General features: G+C 38.5%; 1 protein-coding gene across 2 annotated transcripts in view; it reads right to left on the bottom strand.

Moving 5' to 3' along the window:
• Positions 1 to 218: 218 nt before the first annotated feature.
• Positions 219 to 12,048, bottom strand: part of ARL6 (ARF like GTPase 6) — a 52,748-nt gene continuing 40,918 nt past the window's right edge. The window contains exons 7-8 of one of the 2 annotated variants that reach the window (XM_070406048.1): positions 11,038 to 11,093; positions 219 to 2,885 (exon numbers count right to left, since the gene is read on the bottom strand). In XM_070406048.1, the coding sequence (XP_070262149.1) occupies positions 2,860 to 2,885; positions 11,038 to 11,093 (82 nt within the window). In that variant the 3' untranslated portion in view covers positions 219 to 2,859. The remainder of the gene's footprint in view (positions 2,886 to 11,037; positions 11,094 to 12,048) is intronic. The other variant, XM_070406049.1, reaches the window with a different exon arrangement.

The raw sequence follows: 12,048 nt of genomic DNA, 5'->3' as shown, positions 1-12,048 counted from the left end.
AGCTCCAGTGCTTGGACAGCAGCTTGAAAGGCACCGAGGACTTATGGGGAGGAACTGAATTATCTGGCATCAGGGTGAGAGCAGGAGGGGCAGCTTTCTCCCAGACAGAAAAAGTACAATAACCATTTTCCAATCATTATAGTATTTTTTTTTTCAGGCACAGAAATAAAAACGTATTTTAACATCCATTTAAGTAAAATTTTAATATCACTTTTATTTTTTCAACTGAGAAGAGGGAATAATCAGAAAGCAGAAAATATGTACAAAGTCAGTTAAAATACTACAGTATTTTAGATGTACGAGAGGTACATGGCAGAACGTATCTGTCATAGCTATCCGCAAGAGTAAATAACAATATGGTGTGCCAAAAATTCCAAAGGGAAAAAATGACTTGAGGAATCAGGAGACAATTCCTGATTTTTAGCTGGCAACCTATAAATGAAAAACAAATATATAAAACTCAGCCCTTTCATGATTTACAAAACACAAGCTGAATAGGGCCATATATAAATATTTAAATGAAAAAATATAACAGGATGTTTTGAACACTTTATGAGGTGTTATATTGAAATGGAGAGCTTATAAAGTAAAATGTTACAGTGATGCCTAAACATGAAAAAGCACCTGCTTGAGCTTTAGAATGCAGTAAATTTTAATTGCATGTTAAATACAAACCCAATAGCCTCAGCTTACACTAGTACACACTTACATGGCATCGTGTGGCTATTGTTGCCCAACTTGCTTCTACATAATCTTGACTTAAAAGTTTAGAGTAAGAATTGATATTTATATTTGGAGAACATGAAATCAAAGGAAAAATATTCTCTTTTGTCTAAATATTTGCATAGGTACGAGTTAGTCTGTGGGATAGCAATTAATTGAGTATCAACCTAAGAATTATTTTTATCAGTCATTTGTGCCCACAATTTAAAACCTGAAGTGTTAATAGACTTAAAACAAGCAAAAAGAAAAAAAACAAAAAACGAGTCCCTTATCTCTGACCACCTCCCATCCCCATCCTGGTCTCCTTCCACAGCAAGAACCTTTTCAGTACTTTTAACTATTTTTATGGCAGACACCTCTATATTTCTAATATCTGTAATATTCTTGTTTCTTTAATCATCTGCTTTAAACAGAATGGTTCTGATTCCCAGCATCACCATTTACTAGCTCTGTGACCTTCACCAAATGACTTAACTTCTTTAGGCTTCAGTTTTCTTATCTATAAAACAAATAATATAACGTATCACATAAGGCTATTGTGAGAATTAAGTGATACAAAATCATGTGTGAGATATTTTGCTCAAAATGTAGTGATCACAGAGTAATAACTATTAGTGTTGTTACTGTACTGCATCCTCCTAAAATAGTTACAGAATACTAGTTTTTTTGTTAAATCACATTCAGTGTTTTCATAATGTCCTTTTTATATGTGAGTCCGCTCAATTAATGAGTCTCACTTTTTATCCTCATCAAAACAGTTTATGAAAGGCTGGCAAGCTAGCTGAAAATGCGGAACCAGTAGAATATCCTGGATAACTTTGAACTTGACAAATTCCAAGTCACTGGGATTTCAGGACTGTGAGAAAGTATATTACAGAACTTTTATTGTAGTTTTAAAATTATTTTATTCAAATTTCTGAACATACCACTACCGGTTATTACCTCACATCTTTAATGCTCACCTTTTGCCTCTGTTTTTTATCATTTCCACAGCTAAGTATGTTTAAGATGCTACACATCAAACATTCCAGTTTTTCTTTATATGCAATATTTTCCAGAATTGACACCGTGGCTTTCTACAGTTTCCCAGTGATTAATTTAAAACCAAAGCTTCTATTTAGAGTTCATAATTTTCAGTGGTCTCTAAGTTTTGAGAATAATACAATTTGCATACTGTGGATACCTGAGATATGTCTAAAATTCTAAAGAACATTTATGTGGCAGTTTTTGTTCAGAAAAAAAACAGAACAGTTTGGTCAGTCACAATCTATTTCAACAAAGTGCTATAGTAAACTGGAGGAATTTTAAAGAAAGTCAGTTATAATTATTGAAGAATCGCACATTAATTTTAATGACTCAATCTTAGGATAAAATATTTTCATTCAGCAATGAGATAAAAAATTATATATGATATATTAAAAAATTCTAAAATTCTGCCTCATTAAATTTTAAGTTCTCTGAGGATAAGGAATATGTTTAATTTACCTTCTATCACCATTGCGTAGGATGGTGCCAGACTACTACAGGTGTAGAGCTATCCAATACTTATTCACTGGATAAATAACTTCAGCATAACTTGGTCTCAGGTTGACAAATATTTGACAGTAAAACACCAAATACCATATTAACACAGCATTATTTCAGCATAAACAAAGCACACTAGTTGGTACATTACATTTTATGTTTTATTGATGGTGACATATAGTAAAAATCTAATATACATTTATCACCCATGGTCCCTTATAAATATTTAAAGTTCTTTTTCACAAGCACAATCCCACTACAGTCATACTATAAGCTTTTTCGAAAACAATTAAAAAATACATTAAAGATATCATAATTCACAATGAGATATTGAGATGGATTTTAACATTCTCATTATGAATAAGTGTAGACCTTTACCAAGAGGTTGATATTCTGGGGATCCTTTCTGAGGATTTATTTTCATATAATTAATGGCCAGATTAGCATACATGAAGTCTTATATTCTTATAAACTTTATTCAGAGTCCATAAATGCAAGCAGATTATAAAGTATTCTTATGTTGGTGCATCTTTAAAAATATTAATGTATTTAGTTTGCCTTAAGATATATTCCTTGAATTGACAATTGTTGAGGTTTCCAAATACTATCTTTTCATGTCTTCACAGCTTGGATCTGATCTGATAACAAAAACAGAAAGACATTATTGGTCTCTACAGGACATAATCTATTTAACATAACCTGAGACAAATCTATAACACAGTAGAAATCTATGTACATTGTTTTAAAAAAAGCACAAATCATACTATAGTTTTTATTTTCGTCACAGTTATATATGCATAGAGCCAGTTAACCAGTTCTGTATGATGTATAAAAATTAGCAGTCCCTTGCCTCATCTCCGTCCCTTTCATAGGCAACTACTTCCAACTCCCTTTTAGGTCATTACCTCTTTCTCTCTAAATAATATTTGTATTACTTGTTGAAATACCAGTTTCTTCCATTTAATATGAGGCCTCAGTTTTTAAGTATCTCTATGCTGCTATCTGCAACCCACATAATGCTTTCAATACTCCCATCCTCCTAACCAAGTAATGTAGTCATCATCAATATAATGAGTCTGTAAGTGCTGATCACACCTGAGACAGGTAGCATACCTCGGTTACTTTTCCTGTCTTCAACTACATTTTGTTTTCCCTGGAGTTAATAATTGTTCCTTATCTCCAGCTCTGCCTCTCTGCTTTTTTATGTACCCAATACCACTTCAATCCCATTACTCTACAGTTTAAATCCTTATTATTATGAAGCACAGTACAGAGTCCATCCATTTCACTACAGCCTTCCCAAACTCTCTAATCTGGACCAGTTTCCTCTGCTTGCCCAGTTATTTTCACAAGAGATCTTTCACTATCACTCTAGGATCTCCACTCTCATCCAGGGGATTCCTTCCCCCCTCTCTTGTGCTTATTTTCCTCTTTCAGGAGCCGCCCCCCTTTTCCCTTAGTTTACTCCCTTGTTTTTGAGGAGTACTCCTCTCAGTGGCTACCTTAGTAAAAGGTACAGAAAGTAAATTCTAAAGACTTTGCATGGCTGAAGATGTTTTAATTCTACAGTCACAATACATTGATACAGCCTGAGAACACAATTCCATTTTCTCCTTTGACTGTTCCAGGCACTGCCCCATCATATTACAGCTTCCAAGGGTTGCTATTGAAAAAGTTTGATGCTATTCTGTATCCTTATCCTCTCACGAAACCTCCTTTTCTTCTCATGAAGTCTGTAGACTCTCCCATTGTCTTCAGTGTTGACTGTTACTAATGATGTGCCATGGTGTGGGGATATTTTCATCCACTACATTGAGCTTTCAAAAGGACTTTTAACTAAAAACTCACATTTAGTTCTTGAAAATACTGTTTGCTGATTTTTCTCCCCTCTATTTTCTGTTCTCTTTTTCTGAGATCCTATTATTTGGATATTAAGCCTCCCAAACTTTCTTATCTTTTCTTTCCAATTTTCTATTCTTTCTCTTTTTGCTCTACTTTCTGAGAGAGTGCCTCTATTTTATCTTCTTTTAATCGGGGTTTCAATTTCTACTATTCTATTATTTCCTAAAAACTCATTTTTAGGTTCTTTGTTCTTGATACGCTACAAGTTTTTTTTTTGTTGTTTGTTTGTTTTGTTAATCCTCACCTGAGGATATTTTTTCCATTGATTTTTCAGAGAGTGGGAGGGACTGGGAGACAGAGAGAAACATCGATGTGAAAGAGACACATCGATTGGTTGCCTTCCACATGCACCCCGACTGGGGTCTGGATTGAGCCTACAATCAAGGTACATGTCCTTGACTGGCATGGAACCCGCAGCCAGTCCACAGGCCAACGCTCTAACCGCTGAGCAAAACCAGCTAATGCATACTCTACTAGGTTTTTGAAATGTTCCCCTAAATAAATTCTACTTCCTCTAATATATTTTTCCTGTTTATGTCCCTTAATTCATGTTTTGGTTCTCAAATGCCTGGTGATCCTTTGCCATCCTCTCATACGTGTTAACGAACACTGTAAAGCTGAACTGGAATTGTGATACGCATGTTAGGCTTGTCAAATGTGGCCTCCATTCTAGAGTATCTAGCTAAGCCACTTCCTTGGGAATCTCTGATGTTAATACCACTAGTTCTTTTCTCTTAGGCTGGTCTGATTCCTCAAAGACGACTTTGTATCTCCTGCCTACCACCAGTGTCTTCTGGGGGAAACAGAAGGTAGAAGAGGGTTATAATATTTGGTATGAAACTTTCAGTTACTCATTTTCAGTTCAGCACTACCACACACAGTTGTGCTTGCTGTTCTCCAGTCCAGAGATACTCTGTTTGATGCTCTGCAGAGAATGAACCTTCAACCTTCTTTTGGGATAAGGATGTAAGACTGTGTGTTCTCTTTTCAGCCCCACCCCTCTAATTTCCAATTTCTACCAATATCGAGCCTTTGTGGGGATCTGCAATGTAAATTAGCCTCCCAGCTTTCCTCAGTGCTGGCTTAGAATTCAGCTTTCTCTGTTAAGAGAAAAGGTCTTTAAGTCTGTTAGGTATTCATTATTTATCAGATCGGATCAACATTCATCAGATATCCAGCTTCCAAAATCTGGGTGCCACTGTTTTTTGTTCTATTTTGGTTGCCATTTTTGTCATTCCCATTCCTTTTGTCCTTGTGGGTTAATGTCTTTAAACAAAAGTCCCTTAACTGTTAGTGACATTTGAGGAGGAGATGAAGTTGTGTCATTGGAACACCATATGAGTAGTTAATGTGCTTTACTAAACCTGAAAGCATAAACCTTTCCCATACAGATCTATACTAATAAAAGCCTAGGTGGCCCTCGCACCCTCATGCCATCACAATATGGCCGCCCCCATATTGTCACAAGATGACCGCCCCCACGTCATCACAAGATGGCCGCTGCAAGATGGCCACCCTACATCATCACAAAATGGCTGCTGCCACATTGTCACAAGATGGCCGGCAGGCGAGGGCAGTTGGGGGCAATTGGGCTGGCAGGGGAGGGCAGTTGGGGGGGACCAGGCCTGCAGGGGAGGGCAGTTGGGGGGGACCAGGCCTGCAGGGGAGGGCAGTTGGGGAGGACCAGGCCTGCAGGGGAGGGCAGTTGGGGAGGACCAGGCCTGCAGGGGAGGGCAGTTGGGGAGGACCAGGCCTGCAGGGGAGGGCAGTTGGGGAGGACCAGGCCTGCAGGGGAGGGCAGTTGGGGAGGACCAGGCCTGCAGGGGAGGGCAGTTGGGGAGGACCAGGCCTGCAGGGGAGGGCAGTTGGGGGGGACCAGGCCTGCAGGGGAGGGCAGTTGGGGGGGACCAGGCCTGCAGGGGAGGGCAGTTGGGGAGGACCAGGCCTGCAGGGGAGGGCAGTTGGGGGTGACTGGCTGGTAGGGGAGGGCAGTTGGGGAGGACCAGGCCTGCAGGGGAGGGCAGTTGGGGAGGACCAGGCCTGCAGGGGAGGGCAGTTGGGGGGGGGGGCAGGCCTGCAGGGGAGGGCAGTTGGGGAGGACCAGGCCTGCAGGGGAGGGCAGTTGGGGGGGGCCAGGCCTGCAGGGGAGGGCAGTTAGGGGTGACTGGCCGGTAGGGGAGCAGTTAGGTGTCAATCAGGCCTGCAGGGGAGCAGTTAGGGGGCGATCAGGCTGGCAGGCAGAAGCAGTTAGGGACAATCAGGCAGGCAAGCCAGAGGTTAGGAGCCAGCAGTCCCAGATTGTGAGAGGGATGTCTGACTGCCAGTTTAGGCCCGCAGGGATCGGGCCTACACCGGCAGTCCGACATCCCCCGAGGGGTCCCAGATTGAGAGGGTGCAGGCTGGGCTGAGGGGACCCCCCCCCCCCCCCCGTGCACGAATTTTGTGCACTGGGCCTCTAAAAAAGTAATAAAATGAGTAAGTTTCCTTAGTCACATGGGAGAATTTCTTTTTATAAATATCTCACTTCAAAGTTTCAGAGCTAGAAAACAACTTATATCTCTGCAATAGTTTCTATATATTCTCTGTTGGTTTTTAAAAATACTTCATAGTCCACTCAGGGATTCTTGTCTTTGGGCTGCAATACAGAGCAAATCATTGTGAATCCTTCTGAAAAAGAATGGAATCATGGCACAAAATGTTTCATTTAATATTCTAGCTCCAAAATTCCAGCCTTAAACTCTAAATAATAAAACTATGCTAAGCGAAATAAGCCAGTCTGAGAAAGATAAATATCACATAATCCCACTCATTTGTGGAATATAATGAACAACATAAACTAATGAAAAATAGATCCGGAGATATAGAAGCATCAAACAGACCATCCAACCTCAGAGGGAAGGTGAGGGAGGGGGAGGGATAAGAAAGCAACCAAAGGACTTGTATGCATGCATATGAGCATATTCCATGGGCACAGACAGTAGGGGGGTGAGGGTCTGTGCTTGGAGGCAGGAGCGGGCTGGGAGAGGTCAATGGGGGAAAAGAAGACATATGTAATATTTTCAACGATCAAGAATTAAAAACAAAACAAAACAACAAAATAAATAGAAAAGTCAATTTTCAAAACAAAACAAAAAAAACAAAAAAAAGAAGAAAAAGGAAAGAAATTGGTCCAAGGGCCTTCTTGTTTATAATGCTAGGAAATTTTAGAATTTTGAAAGCAAAATGAAGAGATAAACTCAGAATATCTTTCACAGATAGATTTACGTAAAAACTTTTGGCTAATAAGTTAGTTAAAGGCACAGACAAATCTCTTGTATGCTGTTAGCTATTTTATAAAATAGGTTTTTGCCTTTTTTTGAATCCAGAGAGATAGGAGCATCAAATTGCAAACTATTTGCTATTACATAAGATCTATTCAAAACCAAACCAACATACTTTTTAATCTATGTACAAAGTTTCCTTCGTTATTAAATAGAGCATTTAGGTAAAATGGTACATTTAACATTTACTGAGTGTTTTCTAATGGCAGTGATTTTAACACATACAGTGTTTCATTAAATCTGTACCACAATTTTTACATTTATTTTTTCAATTTTACAGATGAAGACAATTATCTTCAAAAGAGATGTTAGTTAATAGTAAGTAGTGGAATGAATCTCTACACTCAAAAGCCCAACTGCTTTTTTTTAAAAAAATACATTTTATTGATTTTTTTACAGAGAGGAAGGGAGAGGGATAGAGAGTTAGAAACATCGATGAAAGAGAAACATCGATCAGCTGCCGCCTGCACAGCCCCTATTGGGGATGTGCCCGCAACCGAGGTACATGCCCTTGGCCAGAATCGAACCTGGGACCCTTCAGTCCGCAGGCCGACGCTCTATCCACTGAGCCAAATCGGTCAGGGCCCAACTGCTTTTTAACTACTATTCCATGATGCCTACATAAAATTGGGACAACTAGCTAACCTTGCAGAAAACTGTTGTTAACAGTTACATAAAAAAAATATGGCAACACAAGGGCACAAAAGTATTTCCAACAACATACTCTCCTTACAAAGACTTGGGAACTAAGATGCAAAGATAACGAATCAGGAAAGTCAGACACAAAGATTAGGTGACAAGACCAGAGTTGGCAAGTGGCACAGTGATGTTGGATTATTACTGACACCTAGTGGCCTCAGTTACAAAATAAAAAATAAAAATAAAAAATAAAAATAAAAAATAAAAATAAAAATAAAGGGAAGAGAGAACTATGATAGAGTGGAGGGCTGTGATGTAAAATTCAGATGACTATATCAACCTATTTTTAGTGGTTACTGTGCTTTGAATTACTTTATGAACAACAGTTGAGTTTGATCCATGCTATATCTTCACTGTGAGCAATAATAAGCACTTGTAAATAAGAATCAGGGCTGAAAATATGCTTTTGGTGTCTTTTCTGGAATGTTCCTCTGCAACCTATGTTTATGTGGGAATCAGTTCCTTAACTTTTACTAATTCTTTACCACAATCCAAAAAACTAACTTGGTGTGTTCACAGAAAAATTCTAGTAGTTATTCTAGAATCACTAGAGGTTCTCAATTAAGTTTCACTTAATTATAAAATTATGACTAGAATGTTCTTTGCAGTTTATTTTTTAATGTTTTAACTTTTCTTAGTTTATTTATTTTTTATTGATTTTTTTTAGAGAGGAAGGGAAGGAGGAAAGGAGGGGGGAAAAGAGAGAGAGAGAGAAAGAGAGAGAGAGAGAGAAGGGGGGAGGCCGGAGGGAGGGAGAGAGAGAGAGAGAGAGAGAGAGATCGATTGGTTACCTCCCACATGCATCCCAACATGGGATTGAACCCAAAACCTGGGTACGTGCCCTGACTGGGAATCAAACTGGCAACTTTTTGGTGTACAGGACGATGCTCCAACAAACTGAGCCACACTGGCCAGGGTGTTCTTTGCACTTCAATGGTAACTGTCATGATGGTTACAAATGAGAAAAACCGATAATAGTCTGTGCAGTTAATTAAAATACCATATTTTACTAACACATGAAAAATATTTATCAGATGTACACTTAGTACTTTGAACCAAAGAAATATTATGTCATTGTATGGGTAAGCAGCTAAATATATCTTAATTTATTCCCTGATATAGTAAGCTTGTCCAGACATAAACTTAATATTTGGTTCAAAGATCCAACATGACATGCAGAAGAGGAAAAAGAATCACACATAACTATAATCAAAATGTTAGTTTAGCCCTAGCCTGGTGGCTCAGTTGGTTGGAGCATTGTGCCATGCACCAAAAGGTTGCAGGTTCCATTCCTGGTCAAGGCACATACCTAGGTTGTGGGTTCAATCCCCAGCCGGGGTGTGTATGGGAGGCAACTAATCAATGTTTCTCTCTCACATTGATGTTTCTCTCTCTCTCTTTCCCTTCCTGTCTCTCTAAAACAATAAAAACATACCCTCAAGTGAGAATTAAAAAAAAGGTTAGTGTAGAAAGAGTTGATAGCCCAAGACTAAAACCTGAATTTATAATATATTGTTGTTCACCCTTATTAAGAGCAGGGAGATGCCTAATAGGAATGATCCTTAGTTGTTCTGCTCATAAGCAAAAATTTCTTGGCCTGACTCTCAGGGTCCTGAAACCTAAAGAACTCGGTTCCATTCATTTTTACTGCTCTTTGTGGGCCACTGTGCTTCCAGCGATTCCTGTAATTAGTAGACAATGTAAACTTAGGAAAAATACTATATCTTTTTATTTTTTTTTTTATTGTTTAAAGTATTACATGTCTCTTTTTTCCCGGATTGAGCCCCCCTCCCCCCCTGCCACTCCCATCCCCTGAGGGCAAGCCCCCACCACCCCAGTGTCTGTGTCCATTGGTTATGCTAATATGCATGCATACAAGTCCTTTGGTTGATTTCTAACCACCCTCCCCTACCTTAAAATAATATATCTTAATTTATTCCTGATATAGTAAGCTTGTACCAACATATGATAGCTATTTTTGATGAATAACAAATACAGCTGCTATATACAAATCAATAGAATACCAGTATTTACAATTCTCAATATGAGTGTTAAAAGTTGCGTAAATGTTATATATAAACTAGAGGCCCGGTGCACGAAATTTGTGCGGGGGGGGGGGGGGGGGGGGCGCCCCCCTCAGCCCGGCCTGTGCCCTCTCGCAGTCCGGAATCCCTCTCGCAGTCCAGGACCCCTCGCTCCTTACCGCCCTGCCTGCTCGCTGCTCCTTACCACTCAGCTCGCTGCTCCTTAGCGATGCCGTGGAGGCAGGAGAGGCTCCCGCCACCACCACTGCGCTTTCCAGCCATGAGCCTGGCTTCTGTCTGAGCGGCGCTCCCCCTGTGGGGCTGCACTGACCACCAGGGGGCAGCTCCTGCATCGAGCGTCTGCCCCCTGGTGGTCAGTGTGCATCATAGCGACCAGTCATTCAGCTATCCAGTTGATTTGCATATTAGGGTTTTATTATACAGGATTAAGATATTTATGGAGCAGGGCATTCTTTAAATATATGCCATGCAGACTTATTTTAATTATAGACAGTAAGGCTAACATTTGTCCCAAACTTCAAATGTGCTTCCATTATCAGATCTCTTAGAAATTTATTGCTATAAATTAAAAATATTTCTACAGTTGTCACTATATCGACTGTAAAAAGCAAACACTTTAAATAAATCCTTTAGAAAAATGTAATAGAAGTAAATGGAGCAAGGTATTGGATACTTACTGTAGTGTATTTTCTGATAGCAGAAATAAATGGAAACAAGAGGAGAAAAAGGCAGTGATATAACAAAAATAAAATGTTATAAAAGGAAAGAAAAATGTCAATGGAAAGGAAATGCAGGCTGAAGATGGACAGTATTTTGTGATGTACCTTGAAGCCAGTCTACACCTTCTTGCAATCCTTCTCCTTTTATGGCATCACTAGCACTGAAATAAAATCCACAAGAAACATATCTATTTCATTACATCGTAGAACTATAAAAATAAGTAATTGCAATTTTTCCACGTGGCAAATCAATATCTTCTAGTAACACATATCTGAGCAAAACTGGTTAAGCAATGAAACTGAATATATATAAAAAAACAAAAGTCTGAGCATCTTGGAGCAAGAAAATTATCCATAACTTATATTGACATAATTTTTATGACATTTGGAAAAGTATATCAATAAAATGTTATTTTAGAAACAGTACTCAGACTGACATTACTTTGAGTAATTTTTCCAGTGGTGGAAAAGTTTTATAGAGTCCCCCTTCCTATCTTGCCCAGCCCCAATGACTCAAGAGCAGTTAATTATTAGAAATGCTTGACTTAGGTTGTAATTTAGCCACAGGATGCAGTAACTTTTTTTGAAATGGAGTTTTATAACAATAGAGTATAAACCTGTAATTATAACTTTGGTAAACTGGTAGAAATAAAAAAAAAAAATCCCAGTAGATTTCAATAATAGTTTTTTACTTATTGGTTTCAGGAACCTAAATAGGTTACTTAATTCTGTTGTCTTCAGTTTTAGCATCTGTAAAATGGGGAGGTATTATAATTGACTTCATATGGTTATTAAGGAAATTAAATATCTGAGATATGTATATAAAACAGGGGTCTTTTCACGGTCTTAGAATGAACTTAAATCCTTATTGTGATATTTTATAAATAATTATAATTAAATTATAAACTAAGAGAATAAAATACAAAGGATTTTTTGAGTATCAATTTTTTCCAAGACACAGACTGATAGTTTCTCATAACATTTTACTGATCTAGTAGTTATTTCCTTTCAAAATGTAATCATATAATAGCAGTTAGTATATATAATTAGATTTTCTGAATTAGGGTTTCTTTTAGTGTGCTGAAGCATGATTTTAAAATGTACTAAATAACCTAA

Source organism: Myotis yumanensis, unplaced genomic scaffold (assembly GCF_028538775.1).
Source record: "Myotis yumanensis isolate MYYU_CA2020_CCGP unplaced genomic scaffold, mMyoYum1.0.hap1 SCAF_2, whole genome shotgun sequence".
NCBI lineage: Eukaryota > Metazoa > Chordata > Mammalia > Chiroptera > Vespertilionidae > Myotis > Myotis yumanensis.
The sequence above is the reverse complement of the archived record's forward strand: the minus strand, read 5'-3'. Positions and strand labels throughout refer to the sequence as shown.